General features: G+C 39.1%; 1 protein-coding gene across 8 annotated transcripts in view; it reads left to right on the top strand.

Moving 5' to 3' along the window:
* The first annotated feature begins 2,166 nt into the window (after positions 1 to 2,166).
* Positions 2,167 to 22,405, top strand: part of TPCN2 (two pore segment channel 2) — a 33,969-nt gene continuing 13,730 nt past the window's right edge. The window contains exons 1-18 of one of the 8 annotated variants that reach the window (XR_012653197.1): positions 2,167 to 2,340; positions 4,550 to 4,614; positions 5,913 to 5,989; positions 6,681 to 6,858; positions 7,560 to 7,676; positions 9,513 to 9,619; positions 10,546 to 10,618; positions 11,278 to 11,346; positions 13,696 to 13,795; positions 14,097 to 14,162; positions 14,531 to 14,595; positions 17,582 to 17,679; positions 18,000 to 18,081; positions 19,479 to 19,565; positions 20,629 to 20,748; positions 21,063 to 21,122; positions 21,206 to 21,334; positions 22,009 to 22,058. Coding sequence is in view for 7 of the 8 variants with exons in the window: in XM_075048250.1 (XP_074904351.1) it covers positions 2,229 to 2,340; positions 4,550 to 4,614; positions 5,913 to 5,989; positions 6,681 to 6,858; positions 7,560 to 7,676; positions 9,513 to 9,619; positions 10,546 to 10,618; positions 11,278 to 11,346; positions 13,696 to 13,795; positions 14,097 to 14,162; positions 14,531 to 14,595; positions 17,582 to 17,679; positions 18,000 to 18,081; positions 19,479 to 19,565; positions 20,629 to 20,748; positions 21,063 to 21,122; positions 21,206 to 21,334; positions 22,009 to 22,058 (1,655 nt within the window). In the remaining variant the exon portion in view is untranslated. Of the gene's footprint in view, positions 2,341 to 2,433; positions 4,615 to 5,912; positions 5,990 to 6,105; positions 6,307 to 6,680; positions 6,859 to 7,559; positions 7,677 to 9,512; positions 9,620 to 10,545; positions 10,619 to 11,277; positions 11,347 to 13,695; positions 13,796 to 14,096; positions 14,163 to 14,530; positions 14,596 to 17,581; positions 17,680 to 17,999; positions 18,082 to 19,478; positions 19,566 to 20,628; positions 20,749 to 21,062; positions 21,123 to 21,205; positions 21,335 to 22,008; positions 22,059 to 22,405 lie in introns of those variants that run through there. The other 7 variants (XM_075048250.1, XM_075048253.1, XM_075048255.1 and 4 more) reach the window with 7 other exon arrangements.

The raw sequence follows: 22,405 nt of genomic DNA on the forward strand, positions 1-22,405 counted from the left end.
GTTACCCACCTTCCACCTACTGTTTGCAAAAAGTTATTTTAACTGCACTGATCTTTTAAATGTGTCCAGTGCTGTGGAACAATAAAAAAGGTACAAGGATAGGCTTGTTCCTTCACTTGAGTCCCTTTTCTGCTTGTTCATTTAATGTTTGGCCATTTTCATTGCTTTTTCTTAATTTGATTTGAAAGGTGCACTTTTAATAGGGGAAACAAGAAATGCATTTCTGAGATTCTGGGCAAACAATGCTATAACTGCAACACAAGGGGAGCTTAGGCCAAGCTAGATCATTTTGTTAAAATGATCGTACATTGTGCTAATGGAAAATGTCTGCCAAAGGGCATGTTCTCCACCTTTGTTTTCCACAATCCACAAAGACAGAGTTGATTCACTTGGGGTTGAGGATGCTGCATTGTTCTTGGTGGGTTTATTATATAGTATTCGTTTAAATACATAGCTAACTTACCTTAGTGGATGTTGCTGGTACTAAGAATGTTTGTCTGATGTAAAACCCTAGCTGAGATTCGCCTTCCTTTACCATCAGTTGGGTCCTTCCACTTCCCCTTTCCAGCCAGAGGGAGTGGATGAATTTTGAACAGAAGTTCAGGAATCTGTTGTATATTTGAAGGCTTCTTAATTTTTTTTTCTTCCCAAAGTTATTGATTCTCTTTCCTGACAATCACAGAAGAGGAAAAAAGGAAACACTTGCTTTCGTTCAAATAAAAAATAATAGCAAAAATAATACAAGTTGATGTGCGTTTCCTGTTACTGTGGTTACCCTGAATATTTCAGACACTTAGCGAAAGGACACTTGTGTTTCTTAGCAATGGCACTTATGGCATGTGTGCAAATTGCATTTTATTTCTTACCTGCTAGTGCTGAATACAGATTGTACTAGCCCACCGCTGCTTTCCTTTCACTATCCTGAAATTTTCACTGTACCTGTTCCACCTGATGCCTCTAGTTCAGCTGTTATCTAGTTCAACGCTAACCCCAATTTTATCAGTGCTTTGCTCTCTGCTGGGAATGGGAACTAACATGTAACTGCTGCTGTTCACTTTTTCCTAGTGATGACTATTATCGTAAAGGTAATGTCATGGAGTTTTCCTTTTTATCTTAAGCTCTCCAAAAAGGCTGGATCGTACCCTGACTTACACAGAGGTCAGTGTGAAACTGTGATTTTTTGACCCATCAGTTCTGCAGCTGAAGGCAAAAACTACCCCTTCGCTAATTAAAGAGTAGAGGATGGACCTACTTTTACTGCTCCGACTGGAATACCAAGAGGAGGGATTGATACACCTTCCTATTTATTGTTAGGCTGCCATAGCTCCCAGTCTGTGGCAGAAAAGAGGGTGGAGTTGTCAAATTATGCTGACATCGCCCCTTTTGAAATTGCAGCTTCATGAAATTGAAGGGTGAAAGTGTGTACGAAGGGGACCATGAGGTAAAGGGGGAGAGTAGCAAAAGTGAAGCATCTTTTCACAGTCAAAGTAGCATAAGCTAAGTCCATAGTTGCTTCTGGGCTGCCTCGGTGACTAAATACAAATTAAATACTTTCTGCGACTAGAGGTGTAAATGATCATTTGAGTAAGTGAATACAAGCAGGAAGCAATGATTTCTATCCTGGCTCTTATTTTCTGCAGAAGTCCTAAACCCAACCCCCACAGGGCCGCAGTGTTGTTCCACAGCTCCCCCTGAGGCAGTGACTGGCTTAGAGGTATAGCTCAGCCGAGGGTACCGAGTTTACAGCTGCCGTGAGGTAAAAAAGCCGCAACTCCTCGTGAGGGATATTTTTCTTAAATCGTAAACGACGTCGGGGATCTGCTCTCGTCAGTTCAGGCGAAGAACCGACACTTTTTACCACAGATTTACCGTCACGTCTTCCATCGACCCCCGACCGCCTAAAAAAAAATCCTCGTTCCTGAGGCGGCGGACGCTGCCGGGGGGGGACACGGTGCCCCCTTTGCTGCCGGAGGCAGACAGCGGTCTGTCAGGGGACAACGCCGTGACCGAAGCCGTTTCCCGGCGGCAAAACCGGCCGGGAGGTTTGGGGCGGGGGGAGACGGGCCGGGGCGGGCAGCGGCGGGAGGAGGCGCCGTTCCCGCCCTCCCCCGGCAGCCGGTCACGTGCAGCGGGCGGGGGCCGCCCCGGGCGGGAGGGGCCCGCCCCGGTCCCGTCCCATCCCATCCCCTGCCGGCGGCGGCACGGAGGGAGCGCGGCGGTTGCTGTCGATGGAGGCGGGAGCCGGCGCTGAGGCGGAGCCGTTGTTGCCTCCGCAGAGCTGGCGAACGCGACGGGGGCTCTGGCGGACCGGTGGCGGTGCCCGCTCCGCCGCTGAGGACGGTGGGTGCCGTGAGGCGGGCGGGCGGCGGCGGCGGCGGCGTGCCCCGGGGCCGAGCCCGCGGCGCTGAGGGAGCCGCTGCCTGAGGCGGTGAGGCGGGCGGCGGCGGGGGGCTCGCCTTTCCCTCAAGGCTTGTCCGCTCCCCGGAGCGGGGCGGGCGGGCCGGGTACCGGAGGAGGAAACCCTTCCCGGCCTGCCGAGGGGCCGGGGCTCGGCGGGGGTCTGCCGGCCCGCCGGGGCTTCGGCGGCGGCTGCTGCCAGCGGCTCCGCCTTGGGACGGCTGTGAGGGACCCGCTGCGGCCGCCCTGGCTGGTTGAACACGCCGAGCCGCTATCGCTGACCTTAGGCACAAGCCTTGGGCTGCTTCAGCCTGAGGCTTGATTTTTTTTTTTTTAATTTTTTTTTTTTTTTTAAAGTGCTTACAAGTTTTTTTCCCTAACTCAGTGAACGTTAGAGGTCAGACTTCTCAATTCTCTTAGGAAAGGTTCTTTTGGTGACCTCAGGTTCTCTGTTTTCAGGGTATCGCATCATTTACGTGAACCTTCTCTTTTTGTTCCCTGTTTGTTCAGTGTCAAAAGTGCAGTGGGGTCTCGGAGAGATCCTGCACGCCCAAACTGAGCAGTACTTTAATCATCACTTGTGACTAAGTGTCACTTGCTGTGACTAAGAATTGCAGAATAAATTGGACATCCTTGGAAACATGCAGGAAGAATGTGTGGGTTTTGTTTTAGTTTTTTTTTTTTTTTTTCTAAAGAAAAAACCAACCTGAAATTGCTGAAGTAACCATTTCTTGGTAATTTCCCTGGTTTTGTTTTATATTAAGAACGGTTGCTTCAATTCTGCCCCTTCAAAATCGTTGGGATCAATGCTAGGCTTGGTGTGTGCTCCAAGAACCTAAAGCTTTTGCTGTCCTTGCTATCCTTTTAACTAATACTATTCCTTTCAACAACTTTATTTTTATCTCACTGGTGTGTCATGTCTTGAAAAAGGTAAGATCTTTATTGCATGAGCCTGGCTTGTCTCCTGTTTATGCTCAATCTTCTTGCACCGTGGTTCATATCAGAATCAGTACAGTGTTGTTGCTTACACTCAGATAAATAGTGACATTTAAAAACTGTTTGCAGTCGTTGTAGAAAATTGATGCCACTGAATCATGTGGAACAGAAAATCGTCTGGGACTCAGATCAGTGGTGTTCCTGGCATTGCATGGAGAACGTTGTGCTAGCCCTGGGACTGACTCTTTCTCACTGTGTCCCGTGCTGTGTTTGCTGTCTCCTGAGAGGGGATGGCATGAAGTGCTCCTTGGGCCTCTTCCCCGCTGTGGGAAGGTTACACTAGCACGTATTTTTTGTATCTCTAGCCACCTTGGCTTTCTCTTTTTTTTCCTTCCTTTTTTTTTTTCTTTCTCATTTTGGCCATAACTGCCTTTGTCTCTCTTGTTGTTTTAATTGCCAGGTGGGTTACTTAAAGGTCCTAACTCAAGTGAACGCGAGTGATTGCCCTTTATACTTTATGTATACATCTTCATATGGACTGCTTAGTAATGGGGTTTGAAATGTTGCATGGTAACTAATTTGGTGATATTTTATTTCACTTTGTGTATTTTCACCCCTTTCTGTGTCTTGAACTCTGATCTGTTTGGTATGATAATAATAACTATCAGGACAAATTAAAAAAGGGCTTAATTTTGTTCTCATCTGACTAGAGATTTCTGTTGGTTATGGAGAGAACAAGATTGATCTAAACCTCAGTACCTATATTAAACAAAAGTAAAAATGCCTAGAATACTATTCTCTGATTTTTCCAGCTTCACTTGACTGTACACTTTGTCAAAGAATAATTTGATTGAAGCTCCATTACGATGCATGTGACTTAGGACTTTTCTCTGTATAGCAATACTCCAGCCTTGTGATAGCTATTTAACTACTAGTGTAATCTAGCTACTTAAGCTAAACATAAGAGAGAACCTGTACACAAAATACAGAAAGATGCATGATGCGTTTGAGATGATTATTATTTATTTAATTTAATGCACGGTGCTGCTGACAGAGCAAACGTGGCAGGAGCTTTCTTTTTACTTTTTGTGTGTGTACAGTGCCCTTTGTCATGAGAACCACGGTTGTGGAGCTTCTGTTAACTAATAAGCAAGCTGTAGGCTTTATCCAAAATACAGCAAGTGATTCTTCTTTTTTTTTTTTTTAAACTTCATAGGTACTGGAACTGATAATGACCTTTATATAAATCAAGCTGTAGTATTTATTGAAGATGCAATACAGGTAAATATAACTTATTTGTTAGCTATTATGCTTCCTATGCTGGATATTTGTCACACATTCTGCTAGCTTTTAAGTTTTTATGTGTTCAGGTAACATTGTTCAGGTAACTCCATGTAATATTGTCTTGATTTACAAATCAAAATTAGAAATCCAAATTCCTGGGGTATGCAAGTTTCAGTGAACTTCTGCCTAGGAGAAACATGTTTTTCCACACAATGAAATAGATAGTGTCTTCTCTTCAAGGTTGTCAAAAGACATGCTGGTTTGTGGGGTGGTTTTTGGTTTGGAGTTTCTGTTTTGGCGATTTTTTTTTGAGAGTGACTGGCCTTACTGCTATGAGAAACTATCTGAGCAAACCCTGTAATTTGTCTCTAAATGTGACTACTGGCATAGCTTAAAGAGCTGGTAGAGTTTAAGGCTAGCTTCGAGCGAGAAGGTGGAACTCTTGTTTCAGCTGTACTTAGTGCCTTTGGAAATATTCATTCTTTCTTTGTCTCTCCTTTACTGGCCGTTACTGCAGATTCCTAGATACTGTTATCTCCCAGTTATTAGTTGCAGGTAGTGGGAACGCTGGAGGGCAGTTCTTGAGCTCTTTTGCTGCATTCAGGTAGCTTTTGGTTGGGAGATTTCTGGGGATCAGATATATTTAAGGTATGCACACCTTTCTGGAACCGGATACTTCTCAGCGGAGGCAGAATAACAGCAGCCCAGGAGCAGCTGCTGAGGAGGGGCTGAGCAGACTTCAGCAAAAGCAGGCCCGTTCTGAAGAATCACGGGTACTTCCTTGAACTTAAAGCATGTTTTGTTTAGAGACCTAGGTTGAGGTCTCTTGTATTCAGAACTAAATTCTTTGCATCTTATGGCTTTTTGGAAGAGAAAGACAAAAGAAAATCTGTGAATGGAATGAATGCTAGAAAGGTAACCTAAATGGGTGGACCATTTTGGCAAGTAAGTAGACTAGGCACTGAATTATTACAGATGTTATTTGTAATGGTGATAATGCTCGCTTCAGATGACTGCCACACAGTTTGATTATCTGTGCAATGGTGCGGTCTTTAGATTAGGAAAACTTCATTAAAATCTTTCCCATTGCATACGTGTAGGCTACAGCTATGGTCATTGATGACTGACACTTTATTAACTTGTACAATAATTTCTTTATCTTATTGTGAAACTGGAATTGTCTCAAGACTTGAGCTTTGTTAGTTAGCATTTGGTTTATTTTGGTAACTTGATCTTTGTCTTTGAGACAAACTGAATGTAATGTTTGAATTGTCCTTTTTGCTTTCCGCCTTCAGTATCGATCTATAAATCACCGTGTGGACTCCAAATCCCTATGGCTTTATCGATGGTACTATTCAAGAACTTGCCAGTGGTAAGAACTTGGTATTCTTTTTGCTTTTTTGTTTAGGAGTAAGTCTTTATAAAAAATTATTCTTAATCTTTCTTTTTAGCTAAATAATTAGCTAATTGTGCTTTTATCCTTATAAGAACTTACTGTAGGAAGCAAGTGGATTGACTACATGTGAACATGATAGAAGTGGAAAGCAACAAGTTATATGAAAGTGTGATCATGTAGATGGCTCTTTGGAACAGCTGTAGGACTGTTGCATGAATGGACTATTGGCATGATTTACAGCACTGTGTGTTGGAGTTTTTCCAGGTGTCTATTTCTAAACATGTTAAATAGTGGTAAGATTGCTTGCTGCTGTTAGTTTCAAAAGAACACCACCTAAGGTTATTTGGTGGTCAGCAGTTATGTTGTTATAATGCAGGCAACAGCATGCTAATCAAGTTCTACGTTTTGGTCTAACCCATTTGTGTTAAATATGATATTATAAAGCTTGGTTTACTTCTAAGAAAATTGCTTTACTGCAAGTACTTTGTTATTCTTTTGAGTCATTTTGTGGATTTGGTGTTTTTTGGGGCATGGGTTTTTTTGGTTTGTGTTTGGTTTTTTGGTATTTTTTTTTGTTTGTTTGGTTTTTTTTGTTGTTGTTTGTTTTTGTTTTTTTTTTAGTTTGTTTTTTTTTTTTTTTTTTTAAATTTCATCTCTATCCAAACAGGATTTTGAGTTTAACCATCACTATAATCCTGGCTTTGGCTTTCATTGAAAAGCCTTCTTCGCTTACTGTCACGTCAGATGTACGATACCGCCTTCCTGCGTGGAATCCTCCGTGTGGCCTAACAGAAAGCATTGAGCTGCTTTGCTTTCTTGTGTTCGTGGTTGATGTATCTGTGAAGGTGAGCATCATGTTCATCTCATATTGAATGAAATACTAGGTGTGTTGTGCAGCTCAGTAGGTATAGTCAGTGTGGCTTTTCTCCATTTTATATTTTGGTAAATGCAGTGGAGCTATTATTCAAATCTTGGATTTACATGATGAGGTTGCTTTGCTTTATTAAAGCCTTACTTTCAGAGAAATTAGAAAGTGCTTATATCCTGAATTAAGAAACTTACTGCCTTTTTTTTTTTTTTTTTTTAACCTAAGAAATATAAAGTCTTGTTTGTGTGGAATCAGTGACATGAATTTTGCTAATAATACAATGATTCTGGCTTAGCTGCTTGTATTAGGCTATAAAAATTGGGTTTTATAATAATCAAATATATGCCAGTTCATTTAAACAAAATAGAAATAGTCAGAAACTGAACTTTTCTTCGGGTGTTTGTTTCTGGAAAATCTTTTTATGCTTATTAAATGGACATTTTTCTTGCATTTGAAGGATTCCTCTCGCATGGACTGTGTGTACCTCTCACTTTTACTGACCTTTATTTAGTTCTTCTGGAAGAATTCTCTGATCCATATACTTGTGCTTGGATTTCAGGGAGCTCTTTATGACACTGGTGTAAAATTACAAATACTTGGTAAACAATTGGTGCTGACTCATTAGGGCATTAGAATTTATTATTGAAATAAGTTGTTTGTTTGTTTTCCCCTCCCCAGAGTTACTTAATTGGATGGGAAGAATTTTGGAAGAATAAATGGCTAATGGCTTATATACTGACATTAATTGTTTCCCTTACTGATTGGATTGTATCACTGAGTTTTCTCTGCGCAGAGGTAAGAACTGCTTTCTGCAGAAAAAATCAGCAACTTAATTGTGGAGAGTGGCAGAGGAGAAGAACTTGCAAAGCGATAGTCAGCAGGGTGTACGTGGCATATTGGAGAATTAGGGGAAGAGAGTGAGGTGGTTCATTTTTGGTCTTTGATAGCTGGGTAAATACACTGAAACACAGAAAATGTTTGGTGTAATGTAGCTTCTCAAGGGATTCTCTTTGATTCTTAATATAAGATGTGAGTTCATTGGTAAAATTAAATTAGGCTTTGTTGCTATAGTCTGTCAGCAGTCAAAGAGTATAGAGGAAACTCTGGTTGCATAGCGCCAATTTTGTCATACAGTTGGAGAATGATGTTCTTGATTCAATGGCAGTGTCTATGTAGTGATGTGTAAGTAAAAGGTAATTGTATAGTTTAATAACTGCTTTCTAAGATGAAGCTGTGGTGTGTTCAAAACAATTGTGTCCTGAGAGGAATGTCAGTTTTGTGAAACAGTTCTGCAAGTGTCCTCCTTTAGGTAATATTGCAATCTCTCAATTGATTTTCTCTGCCATGACATAACTCTGCATGAAATTAGTTGTTGTTCACTTACAATCATCATTAAGAAAATACTAATATGGTAAAAATGCTGGGAAGCAAAAGAGGCAGAAATCTTGAATGTTGCTTCTTATGTTCTTGTGTCAAAGCCATTATCTGTTCATTTATCTTCAGATAACTTTCAAACCTATTTCAAATTATTGGCTGTATTAGTCAGGATTAGGCTGGCTGCAGTTGCAACTATTAGTAACACACTGTTTAGTTGTTTATGCTTCAGTGGTCATAGTTGACCACTGGTCACTGCTGACCAGGATGTGATGTACTATCAGAGAGATGATCCTAAAATGTTGAAAGAACATGTCACTTAAGCTTACAAGCATCTAACTATAAGAAAAATGCCTATGTCCTTTTCATATTCAAGCCAAATAAATATAATGTGGCTGAAAGAATTTAATTATCTAGGATGAAGATTGTACTTACAACATGGGGAGGAAGTGATTGTGAAGTTTTTAGGTATGATAGCGGACAAGTAGTTTGAACAGGAGCCTCCCATACAAAGCAGTGGCAGAAGGAGCATTTTAACTGCTGGGATGTACGAACAAGGGAATAGTGAGAAAGAAAGTGATTTTTTTTGTTGTTATGTGTGGCCTTGAGAAGACTAATCCTAAAATGCAGGATGATGAAATACTTGAAGTAGCTGATAAGTCACAGAAGTATCTTGAAGGCTGGCAAGTGTCTTGAATGCAAGGATCAAACAGCTTAATTGCTTTAGTGTATGTTAAGGAAAATAAAGGCAATAACCTGTTTGAGTCTTGTCAGAGGCAGAAAATGATCAGTAATTAGCAGGCCCTTTAATTATAAAAGGCTGAAAATTGAAATCAAGCACTTATTTTCAAAATGTGCATCTGTTTTTACTGAAAGTAGCTTGCTATTAATTCCCTTCTTGAAATGGACCTTGGCAGAAAATATTAAAATGCCATCTCTTGACCTGCTTGTTTTGTCTACCCAGGAGTGAAGTTAGATTGTTTATAATTAGTGACCTGATGTGGCTATTGAAATGCAATGTGCTTTTTTAAAGCAATCTCTCATTCTATTAATGAGGCACCCGTATGTATAAAATCTTTTGTGTGCTTTGTGACTTCAGTGGGAAAAAATTAGCTTCTGAGGACGGCCTTTTTATGTTACACTGTTGACTTCGTTGATACGTGTATCAGTGGTTTTTGATAAACTTGTATGAAAAATATTTGTGGTGTTTAGTCTTATGGGAACTCAGTATCTGAGCCATTGTCTTGTTTTTTACAGGATGTGAGAATAAGAAGAATTCTTCGTCCTTTCTTTCTCCTTCAGAATTCTTCTATGATGAAGAAAACATTAAAAAGTATCAACAGCACATTGCCTGAAATGGCAAGGTAGGTAATAGCATAGAAAACCTCCTTTCACAGCAAGTGTGTAGTTACCATTAGTATTCTGCAGTGACACCTGATGGTCTAGCTGAGTGGTTGGTGAGATCTGGTAGTAATGGATGAAGTGTTGTGTTAACCCTTTGGTTCCTTTAGTCTGTAAAATTTCTCTAGAATGCATGTGATGTGACTCTGTATGTGCCAGATAAGGTTTTTGATGCTAGTTGAGTGGGTTTTTTTAATTCTGTATGTGTTACATACAGCCCTTCTGTAAGGGAAGAACTGAGGCATCACCTGGGCAAAGGTCTATGCTGTGTAGCTTCTCAGAGGTATGGGTAGACACACGTGTACTTGTCTTCCAGTCATGAGTGCCACACAACAAATAACTCTTTCTTTATACCTTCAAAGTGCTTCAGCTTTTTCATTTCTAAATGGTTTTGGCCATATATGTGTTAAATTTTACTGTCATTAGAAATGTTGAACAGGAAACCCCACTGGTAAAATCGTAACCAGGCAGCAATATGCTTTTTGAAAGAGATCGCTTCCTGTGACAAGAGTTGTGTGTATGTACAGCTTATAGAACTCACTGTCCTTGCCTGTTAGTTTTTAACTAACAAGTCCCAGGGGAATCAAAGGTGTATGCAAGCCAAGATGTTGTATTTTGACCAGAGGGTACAAATACGGTCCTAACTTTAGAAAAACAAGTGTTAAATTCTCATTGACCTCACAACTGTCTAAGCTCGTGCGGAGGAGTCCTGAACAAGTGTGATTCTTATTCTGAATCAAAACTTAGATCATCTTCTGTTAACTCCATATAGCTTCTTAAAAGTACCCATGGTTTTCTTTATATGGCATTCTTTTGCATTTTTAGCAGAGGGTATTAAGAATAAGATAAAGTTGGTATTAATGCATATGATACATTTTCTTTTCAACAGTGTTGTTCTACTACTAGCTGTTCATCTGTCTCTCTTTACCATGTTTGCCATGCTGCTGTTTGCTCGAACAAAGGTAACCAATTATATTTATGTGTTGGTAGATCTCAGTGTTTTGGTTTTTTCTTTACTTGCATAGCTGCTGCATGTCTAGTTTTATAATCAAACTAGTGAAACTTGTTTCCCTTGAAAAGGTCATGTTACCTTGTCAAGCTTACTGGGATGAGTTTAAAGTTCATTTAGGGATATTTAACCTGTGCATAGTATCCATGCTGTTTCTGTAAGTGTGCATTAGAAGGCCCCTCAGAATAGTGTTAGTATCTCTTCATCCTTTAGTGAAGAATTTTTTCTAGTCTCTACTTTGCTTCTTAAGTGATAATGCTCCTTCCTACTCCACAACTGAAATCTTTCACTCTTGCTGTATGCTGTGGCATATTATTTTATCAATCTAGCTCCACTGCTCAGAGCGAAGTTAGATGGTTCCATACTAAAATGTGATCAACATCTTTGTTTATGGTCCTGCATGTTATTGGTACTGATGCCATTATCACAGGTGTGAAATTGAAAGTCTGTTTATACAAGAGACTTCCTTATACAGTTCTCCAGTTTGATCCTTTGAGTTACTTTCTCTGCTTTTGTTGAAACAACCTATGCTGTTCTGTGTCCAAAGCTCTTAATCTTGTCACTTTTTTGTTTATATTATCACTCATTTCTCTTTACCTTTTCCTTATCTAGCTTTTTGCCAAGTTTAGTTTCTTCTGTGTTTTCTTATCTTCCAATACTGGTATCCCTGGCCATTCCTTGGTAGGTTTTTGCCTGGTTTTGCCTGCAGCACTCTGATGTTTTGGTTTCTGATCTCTTTGTTTCTTCCTCTGTTTTTTCTCTTCCCGCTTCCGAAAAGCAAATTTGAAATATTGTGGTTAAAAATCACTTTTGTGTTCCAGTGCTCTTGGTATGTTCCCTCTCTCCTAAACTTCCTGTATCTTACTGTATCATACTTGGATTTTTTTTTTTGTCCTTACTTTTTAAGGCCTTCCTTAACTGTGCTCCTGTGAGCACAGAGATTTGTTGCGTATTTCTCCCAGTAATTTTAGTCCTCTCCTTAATTTCAGTTTTGCACCTTCATTCCTACTGCAATTTGCACTTGAGCCTGCCTCTAGTCTTCCTTACAATCAGCAAATTCCTTGAATTCCCATGTCATAGAATTTCTGAAATTAGAAGCAGAGCTCTATTTTTCCCCTTTGTTTAGTTGCATGCTGAATCTTTGTATTAACTCTGTATGTCACATCTAATTTTAGTTATGAGCTATCCCAGCAGATGGGAATATAACTTGTATACCTGAACCAGTCAAATTTGTATATATTTAAGTGAAAAATAACAAATTAGACAGCAGTCTTTCCTTCCTTTTTTGATTTGCTAGTCTAATACCCTTTCAAACTAATTGTATCTAACCAGGCAAAATACTGGAAGCGAGTTCTAAAAATACATTTAGTAATGAAATTCATGCCTCTAGATTTTTGCCTTGTCTTGTGTATGTCCTCCAGAGGTACATTTTTTCCAGTCTTTGCAGCAGATTCAAGGGATGTTTGTTCTGTGCTGCATGATTTGTGTTTGTATTGTTTGCACTCTGCATCTTTTTCTAGCTGTCTCTACTTGAACTTGGGGAAAAAAGTAAAATTATGCAAGATCAGCCTCCCAGTGTGTTTTTGATGAAAATTCTGATACTATCAGAGCTTTAGCAGATCATCTGATGTTTCCACTGAGCCACAAAATAATTTTTATGACCTTAGTTACCAAAGTATTTGCAAATATTTTTTTGGTGCTGTAGCACTGATCTTTGTTTGTTTGTTTGTTTGTTTGCTTTTGTTTTTTTTCCCAATATGTTTAAGCTCTATGTGATGTTTTCCTTGATACTGCACATAGCATTTTGAATCTTCATTCTCTTCAAAACAGAACAGTTGCATGTTTTCCACCTGCCCAACAACTCCTGTAATGTGCACTAATGCTGGCTATAGTGTATTGCTTTATATTGTGTGATCTTATTTGTTGTAAATATTTATTTCCTCTAAAATAAGATGAGGACTATACTTGTACTCATATTTTAAGTACATCTTCATGTACGTTATTGGAAAGAGACCTAAAACTTGTCTGGCTGTGTTCTGTGTAGATGTTACTGTAATTAAACAGAGCCCCTTCAGTATGTAAGGGGATAACTGGGGAAAGGGGAAAACCTCTGGTCTGAGTAGTGGTATTAATTTTTGTGCAAATAACTAATTCAGAGGATGTTAAGTTTTCCATCTGAAAGTCAAAGGGGAAGTGAGAGACATTTCATGCACAGAGTATGCTAGTAGAGCTGTAGGTGTTTGAGAGGAGATCAACATCTATAGGCAAGGATTTTTGTAACACCGTAGTTACTGAGGGAGCTCTTCATTACTGAGGAAGCTGTTTTGTTTTTGTTCTTCAGTGCAGACAAGATCTATTTTAATATTGTCCTCAAATTGTATTCTGCTTTTGGACAACTCCTGGAGTGTAGGCCAAGAGTATACAATTCAAGGTGATTAGGTTTCCATCTATGCCAAGTTACAGCATGCTGTAGCTGGAATAACAAAGGAAGCAGCTTCTGTTCTATGCTAAATTTTATAATACAAGTTGATACTGAAGGTGGTATTAGTCTGTGATTTTTTTTTTTATTATTTTTTTATTTTTAAATCATGTTTAGGGAATCTTTTTATCTCCACTACACTAATATCTCTTGAAGGCTGAGAGGTGATGCTTTTTATATCAGTCAAGGGTGGCTTCAGATTCCTGTATTGTCTGTTTGTGACACTATTGTTCTTCCTGGATCTGAGGTGCTAGCTAGACATAACTTCTCTATTGAGCTTCCTGTGTCTGTCTTAGCTTTCTGTTCTTCCTTATGTTTTTAATGGCTGTTAATAACTGAAGTGAGTGCACTGTATTCCTACACATTGTCCTATTTTTTTATGCTTGTCTCGTGCTTTTTCATGGGGTAGATTTGATTGTGTGTGTAAGAAATAAATTGTTCACTGAGTTCTTTTTTTTTTTTCTTTTTTAAATGTTTTGTTCCCCTTTCTTGGTAATACAGTCTTAGTGAATCTTCAGTGTTTCTTTAACAATGAGCATCTCTTTGACTAGGATGGCCAGCAGGATAAGGAGTGGGTGGGGTATTTCCGGAATTTGCCAGATTCGCTGACATCACTGCTGGTCCTGCTAACTACTGCAAATAATCCTGATGGTGAGCAGTCTTTCAGAAATAACTCTTGTCTTTCTTTTCAAAGAGTAATAGAGTAAGGTTATCTTCAGGCTACTATAACTATTGTTTCAGCTGATAGTTCTTAGTACAACGAGAGGAAGGTTATGTAAAGATTTTTCATGCCTTTAGTAACTTGATTCTTGCCTTTCCTTTGTAATTATATATACAACTCTAAAGTGGAGCTATATAAGAGCTTTTGGCAATTGTCAAAAACTGATAGAGGTATCCAGTTTTCATCTTAAGCATTAAATTCTTATTTCCTTTTTTGTTAAATCTGATACAGTGATGATTCCTGCATATTCTAAGAATCGAGCATATTCCATCTTCTTCATACTCTTCACTGTATTAGGTAAGTTACCTCTTGTCTTCAGTAATTTAAATGCACTTTGTTTGACACTTGTGCTTACCAGCTGCAGTGTGGTTTTTTTTCTAGGAAAGTTTAATCATAAATTTCTCTTTTTCTATGTTTCTTCCAATTACTGTGTAGTGTCTTGTAAGATAATTCTTATGGAAGGTACTCATAGTTTGGGTTTTTTTCGGTAACGTATCATGGGGGAGTAGATACAGTATATTCAAAAATTAAAAACATTTTGGAAATCAAACACAAAAAAAATAATCCTTTTTAAATTTTACATCTGATTTACTATATACATTGAAACTTCTTTGAGAAACAGATATGTATACTAATAATTCTTACTGCCTCTTTTTCTCTGATAGGCAACTTGTTTCTAATGAACTTGCTTACAGCAATAATATACAACCAGTTTCGAGGATACCTTCTGGTGAGTAAAGTATTCCTAATTTCTGTCTTCTACCATAACCTTAAAAATGTGAAGCCCTGAGTATTAAAAGTTTCAACTGTGTTAAAGCAGTGTGCCTATCCTAGTTGTAGATATGGTTTTAAGATACTAAAGGCTCTTTGCTGTAGATTCTTTTCCCCACCTATGCTGTTGTAGCTTGATCCCCTTCCATGACAAAATTACCTGCTTGTATACTTCCATGTACGCTGTATATCTGCAACTTTGACTATTATGGGGGGAGGGGGGGAGGGAATCAAACTATTATAAAACTGAACAAGGACAAGTGAACAAGTAACTTAAACTCGGTCTCTGAAAAGAAAACCTGCTGTACTATTTGAGTAGCTATTGTTGCAGCTCGTAGCATTTAATTTCTCTGAGTAGAACACCATTAGAAGCCTTCAATAAAAAAGAATCACTGACTAAAACATCTTCGTGTTTGGTATTTTTTACTGCATCCTTACCATGATGGGTGGGTGTGATGTTAGAATGATTAGGGCAGTCTGCTGCCTCTAAAAGATGGACTTGAGCCTTGTAATTGACTTGTACCAGAAGCAGTTGCCAGTAGATATAGTAGTTATTCTTGGTAGTATTCAATCTCAAATATGCTTACCCTCCATGCAATACCAGTCATCTGTGTAATACTTTAATGTGCTTCTGGAAGATGCCTGATCATATGTGATTCTCTCCATTTTGTGGAATGTGAATCTCATTTGCAGTGTAATGACCTCTTTTGATTCAGGTGTCTCTATTAGAGAAGTAAAAGCTGACAAAGTCAGTGTACTTTTGCATGTTTTTCAAGGAGTGTGCAATCTGTGGTAGTGATTAAACTCATCACTAAAAGTTTTTTTTCCTTTGTTAACAAGCTGTGCCGTGTGTGTTGTTGCATTACGTACACCAGTTGTTTAGTCTCCAACTGGGAGTGTAGTCTGGATTCCCCTAGCAGGAAATAGTGTAAGTGCTTTTGTTTTCTCTGTGAGATAGTGCAGTTGAACAATCTAGGAGGAATTGTAATAAACTGAAGCAAGAGCATTTTAGAAAGCAAAGTCAGTCAAATGAAAGATCATCTCAGTTACTTCCAATAAAATGTACTTCATCCAAGAAGTTAAATTTGTGACTTCCCTATTGCTATTACAAAAAGTAGTAACTGACTGGATAGGTGGTGGTGGGAAGAGGCTGCATGGGTGCAGCTGGAGAACTCTAGAAGTGGGTATATCTCCAGCAATGAATACAGAACATCCAAGGTGCTTAGCAGTTAACACACCTTGCTGCTTAGCAGTTAACACACGTGGTAGATTAGTAGAAATAACACAGTGCTAGGCTAAGTATTAATGGTTATCACACTGATGGCACACAACTGAATCGTTGGTCAGGCAGTTATCAGTCAAAAGGGAGCTGTCAGTCTTTTGCTCCTCAGAACAGGCTGAGTCTTGATCAAACTGTCTTCAAACTGTTTTGAGTTTTTTCTTTGAGCTTTGTAACTTCCATGGTGAAATTTTTCTCTCAAGTCTTGAGTTAGTTCTTCAACAGTTTCACTTCCAGCTGTGTTTTTTACTTTCCTCTTGCATATTTTATAAAAATTCAGTCAATAGCAATGTTTTTGGTAAAGCTGAGTCAGGGTAGCACTATGCAAAAGCACTGGAGTCTGACAGCTAAGCCTCTGGGCTGTATGTTAAGCTTTTTTCCCTTTCTGCCAGTACAGTGATGGCCTCTGTAGCTTGGAATGAAGAGCGGTTCCTGACTGTGTACCTTCCAACTGGTCTTTTCTCATGCCTATACTTTCCTTCAGGCTTCGTAGCGGGGGAAACTCAGTGACTTTGATATTGGGTGTGATTTCCCCCTTGCTTTACATATGGTCTTATAGTTCCTTCATTATTTACTTCTCCCTTTATATATAGTGTTATAGTTTCTTCCCATTACTTAGGTAGTTCAATAGTTCATTCAGCCCTTGAGAGGAGTGGAGTTGAGGGCTTGAGGGGGAAAAGTGAAATAATAGCTGCTCTAGTAGGGCTCCAGAGAGAAGGTTAAGTTTGTTGAATAGTAAGCCTTAGGCAATATTACACAGAAGGAATGGCCCCCACCCTCTTGTGGGAGAGGGGTGTTTAAACCTAATATGTGGCAAGAGGAATTTTTGTAATCCTTTACTCCTGCTCTGTTTCCTCCTATCTTTCTCAATTTTCTACTTTCCTATGTGAGAGCATGCCATAATCTGACTCCCAATAAAGTAGCTGAGTTTGAAAGTGATTATTTTTGGGAAAAAAATGAAGCATGAAAAACTGTGTCTCTGGCTTTCTTCTTTTTGGCAAGAAGCTGGAGTTGGACAAGCTGTCTAACTTCTCTTTGCACAGTAGTATGAATTTCTGTGAACACTCGAGCTTTGCTGTTGCCATTGTGTCCAGAACAGGCATGTGCCTATGCAATCCAGAATTAAAAATAAACTGTGACCTGGATGTTTACTTGAACTCCAGGGACTTGTTTGCTTGCTTCCTTCCCTCTTGTATACAGAGTTCTTGAAGGGAGCGAGGCCTATGGAAGTCTCCTATTCTGATCTCTAATTGCAAATCTGGCTTGTGTGCCAGAGGATCAGTACATTATCTGACCATAGGACATAGTACTGCATGAGGAGCTGGGTAACCCTGATCTTCCCCAAGTCCTTTTGGTAGGAATGGGCTTAATTGATTTCAGCCTACGACTCTTCATGGTATTCCTTTTAAACTGTGGAGTGTCTGTCAGGTTGGGCCCAGTATCTGGACAACTAGATTTAGTGGCTAATGACAGGGACTTTGGTGGTGGGAGAAAGAAAACAGTATTTTGTCTTCCTGAAAAAAATATTTTAGTTGAACAGATACGGCCCTTTCTGAGACTTGCAGTAGGTTCTAAGGGCTCGGCAAATATTTTACGGGTCTTACTTGTGTTGTATGGTTGGATTTTCTTTAAACAAGTGCAAGTAAATTGTCTCCTTACTGTCCAGAAATCGGTTCAGTCCTCCCTCTTCAGGAGGCGACTGGGAATCCGGGCTGCATTTGAAGTGCTTTCTTCCCTGAAAGAGACTCCTGCTAATGCACAACAGTAAGTGAAGAATGTTGAAACAGTAGGTTGTCTGGGAGAAGAGAGCAGATTCTTGGTTGTCCTCCTTTGTTTAGTATATTTACTGAGGATCCCTTCTTGAAAAATGGCACTTTGTTGCTCATCTCTTATCTTTATTCTTTGACTGGATGTTTATAACACACAGTTTGGGACTCTTATGGGGTCTGTTCCCTTTTTATTTCTACTTCTAGTTTTATCTGCTTTTCAGAAAGGGAAAGAGGCAGGAATGCATTTGCAACAGCTTTTTTTTGCCATCAAGACAGTTACCTGTTTCAGGGCCCATCCTATTTTCTTTTAAATAGGTCATATGTCAGTGTTGGGGCCTTACTACAAGTGCTGCAGAAAGTTGAAATGGATTGTCGCTGCAAGCAAGCCATCACGAGAGTAAGAACTGGATTTTCCTAATGTTTATGTTGGTGAATGTCAAATGCTCTGATGGGACAGCTGTGGAAACTGAAATTTCCTTAATCATGCTGTTGATCTAGGAGTAGTAGTTTCAGCTCAGCTTTCTTTATGCTGCTTTCTTTAAGTGTGAATAGAGGCCTGGTTCAGTGTCTGTTTATGTTTTGGTCTTCAGAACAAAAACAGTCTCTAGGCAGTGATTTCACCTTAAGATTGCTACTCCTTGGTTGGTGTGATGAGGAATGCATTTACCTGTAGAGAGGTGTAGACTAATGAAAACTCTTCTTTTGCAGGGCTAATTATTTCATTTGTTTTACTTTCTCTTTGGAAGCAAGTCATTTCTCACTGTGGTGTAGAGCTGCTGTCTATAGCAGCTTCCCTCTACCATTTGAAAATGCCTCTTTTCACTGGATTTTAGCTGTACGGCTCCCTCTAGGTATTAATACTTGTATTAGGATACAGGGAGAGTGGCTTTACTTAACTGAAGACTTAATTAAAGGTACTGTTCGTGCCATGATTTTCAGAGATTAGGGAAATTATTTGGCTCTAATAAGAGATACAGAGATTATTGGTGTGGTTTCAGGAAAAATTATCTAAAAGTAATGTTGCTTTTTGAGAACAACAATGCAGCAGGATTTGGAAAATCCATATTGTAAGATCTTCTGCCAAAAGGAAGTGGCAGTTCAGAGCTGATGGTTATAGCATCAGCAGTTGGCTGGCTCCAATGTGAAGAAGGTTGGAAGTAGAATGAAGAGGTATGCGTGTATTGCTTCCAGTTGTTGCCTGGGATAGGGGACATGTGAACAGAGTTGCCTGAAAATGAATGCCCTGCTCTGTAATTATGCTGAGCTGTCCCTTGCATTGTTAGTTAGGGAAGCAAATCCAAGTTTTAGTTTTTCTTTTTGTTGTTAGTGGTTTTTTTCCATTTCTTTTGTTGCTGTGTGTGCTACAGTTGCAGTTAGTCTTTAGCATGCTATAGAACTGTCTTCATCATGTTCCAATTTGTGAAATAATTCCATCCATTTGGGTACTAACTTCTGTAGAACAGCTATAACTGACATAGTATCTTCATTCCTTGGATCATAACATAATAATGGCAATACTAGATGAGACTAAAAATTCAAGTATGTCAAAAGAGCATGCTCCTTCTTAAGCAGCATGTGATCCAGAGAGAGAAAATAGAAAAGGTGAGACAAATCCCACAGTCATGTGGCAGTTTTGTGTTAAAGCAAAGGAATATTGAAGCTCGCTCTAGTACCTTGATGTGGGTTGTATTACATCTCTGTTCCTAGACTTATAAGGTAGTCTGAGGATGTTGGCACTCTTTGAAGATGCACCTATTGCAGGTGTTGATCTGAATGTTTCTCTTGCATGTGAAGTCACTCAAAATGTGCTCCTGTGACCAGCTGTCAGCTACCCAGTTTCAGAAGCTCTTTGAAGAACTAGACAAAGATGCCATTAAGCAAGTAAGTATCTGACAATCATTTATAAAGTGTCATGAGTTGAGTGTGGTCTTGTGCAAAAATAAGTGCTGGTATTCTGCTGTCAAGCCTATGAACAAACTTCACAACTTGTTGAATGCAAGGTGAAATCAAGTGTCATTGATTTTTAAGTTGTTCATGGATTATTCTTATAGTCACAAACAGTATTGCTTTGCGGGCTTTTACAGCATTAGTTTGGGATTGCCAGGTAGTGTTAAATATACAAAATGCATGGCTGTTTAATCTGTCAGCATTTTTAAGTATCTTGGCCAGACAAAATAGATGAGGGCTCTGTGTATTTTTTTTTAATAGGAAGATTCGTTACAAGGAAACAAGGTATAGGAGTTAAACTTTTAGCATAGCGTTTCTGAAAAGTGCTGTGGAGAAATGAGTACCTCTGTAGTAAATTGTTTTTGATGAAATGTGAGGGATTTGTCTTGTTGTGACAGTCCTATATTAAACCAATGCATCTCAGCTATATATTAGTCTTTGCAGGGTAACAAATATTGTTAGGCAAAGTCTTTTCTCCAGTCCCTGAACAAAGAATGAAATGTGGATTCTTGAAGTGTTCAGATGAAGATGGGCAGAAAGCAGATTTTTTCCACTTGGAGAAAGAAAAAAAAATAAATCAAACTTTCTGAGGGTTAGGAAATGTTCTCTTTTATGTTTGCATGTAAATAAGACTTCTGAATCTTTTAAGGGAGATTAAATGTTGGGAAATGGGGAAGGAATGTATACAATTAGTAGCTTGGTGTTTAGTTTTACCTGCTTGGGCCACTGGAGTGAGGTTGGATCATCTCCCTTCTTTGCCATTATCTTGTGTTGTGCCATAACTGTCAACCCATTTGCTAATCAGAAATGATCTCCTGCTGCTAATAGCCAGAGCTTGAAAACGCTTTCTTACCAAAATGTCAAAATTAGCATGTGGCCTTGACATTTTGCTTTGAAAATTTCTGTTTCTCAAATTTGAGGTTGGGTGTGTTTTTCCTGCATTATTATTAAAATGCTTACACTTTCTGTCTCAGCAAATCCTTTGTGTTCTTTTCAGCATCCTCCCAGTCCGGAGTACCAATCCAATTTTATGCAGAAAATGCAGTTTGCCTTTGGCCACGCCTACTTTGGCTACTTGGGGAATGTTGTAGCCCTTGCAAACATTATTTCTATCTGTGTAAGTAAAAGGTTTGGGGTTTTTTGGTTGGTTGGGTTGGGTTTTGGTTTGTTTTTTTTTTCCTCTGCTACAAACTTCAGTTCTGTTTTTGTTCTTTAGTCTCTGTTCTGATCCCCACTTTTTGTAGCAGATGTCCATGTTTGGCATGCTTTAGTCATGCAAAGTCTGAGGAGAGAATACCTGCAGTTAAAAAAATATGTTCTGAACTGCTTGAAAAGGTCTGTGCAAAGCATAAAAGACTGTTCTTGTGCTTAAAAATCTGTTTTATGCAGCAGTAAAGCAGTGGATTCATAAAATATTTCTTGTTGTTTAAGGTGGTTTTGGTGATGGATGCAGATAAGCAGCCGTCTGAAAGAGATGACTTCTTCCTGGGGGTAAGATGCAACAGATTCCTACAGTTATTGCTGTTCCCTCAGGTGTCAATAATTCTAATAATTATTTTTATTTTGGGGTAAAGGCTATCAACTGCTTCTTCATCCTATACTATCTGCTGGAAATGTTGCTGAAAATATTAGCACTGGGCTTGAAAAGATACTTGTCATACCCAAGCAATAGATTTGATGGACTTCTGACTGTAATTTTGCTGGTAAGCTTTTTGTTAGCTTTTGTATTCCTGGATGTGTTGACCAGTATGATTAGGAACTGCAAGAGCTAGTGGAATTGCTTTTTATTCAACAGTAATATGCCAAGTTAAACAGCATGAGCCGGTGTTGTGGTTTTCAGTGGCTTGAACATTTTGGTGGCACATGGTTCTCTTAGGGTCTCCTTTCTAGAGGTAGGCTTTTTTAATTTGATGGAAATTTGGTGAGCTTTCTTATAAGTAGCCTTTTAAATGTTGTTTGGAAACATTCAGCTCTTGGAATAATTAGATAAGGAATTCTGTTACATAGCTGAAATTCCCTTTGTGCTTTTTGAATTTAAAAAAAAAAAGGTGGCAAAATATTGGCATTATTTGGTAAAAGCCTGAAACCCATATGGCAGGTGAAGCCAAATACACTGTTAGTGTAATTCACTGTATATCCTTTTATGTGTCACTGTTGGATGATGTGTGTATGTTGGATTAATTTGGGGAATACCTGGTCAAATATGACAATTGCAGAGCTTTAAAGTGAGTCAAATTAGTGGTTTAAAGCTCTTGAGAATATTCCCTGTCAAGAAATTTACGTCATTTTTGAAACTTAGAATTACAGAGTAAGGTTTTGACTCTTTTTTTTTTTTTCTTTCTTTCTTTTTTTTTCTTTTTTTCTTCCCTAACTAAAGGTTTTGGAAATTGCAACATTTGCTGTGTATGGATTTCCTCATCCTGGTTGGTACGTACTCTCTGTGAACTGTTGCACTTTGCTCAGTGTCTGGGGTGGGTCAGGGGAGTATATGCACGTGTTCATGCACGCTGATGTCGTGATGCTATGATTGTCCGCCCAGTCCATAATTTACCAAACGTAGCATTTCTCACCCTTGTAGAGGCCATGCAATATGGATAAGTGAAAGAAAAATTTTTTTTTTTTTTTCATAAAATGCAGAGCTCTGTTTAGTTTTCCTGAGAAGGATGCATTTATATTACTTGTAATCTGATGTAAAATAACAACTTGGCAGACCTACGCTTACTAAAGGTGCAGGAATGGGAACTTGGTACAACATACACAACCAGCTACTAACC

Source organism: Buteo buteo, chromosome 16, assembly GCF_964188355.1.
Source record: "Buteo buteo chromosome 16, bButBut1.hap1.1, whole genome shotgun sequence".
Lineage (NCBI taxonomy): Eukaryota > Metazoa > Chordata > Aves > Accipitriformes > Accipitridae > Buteo > Buteo buteo.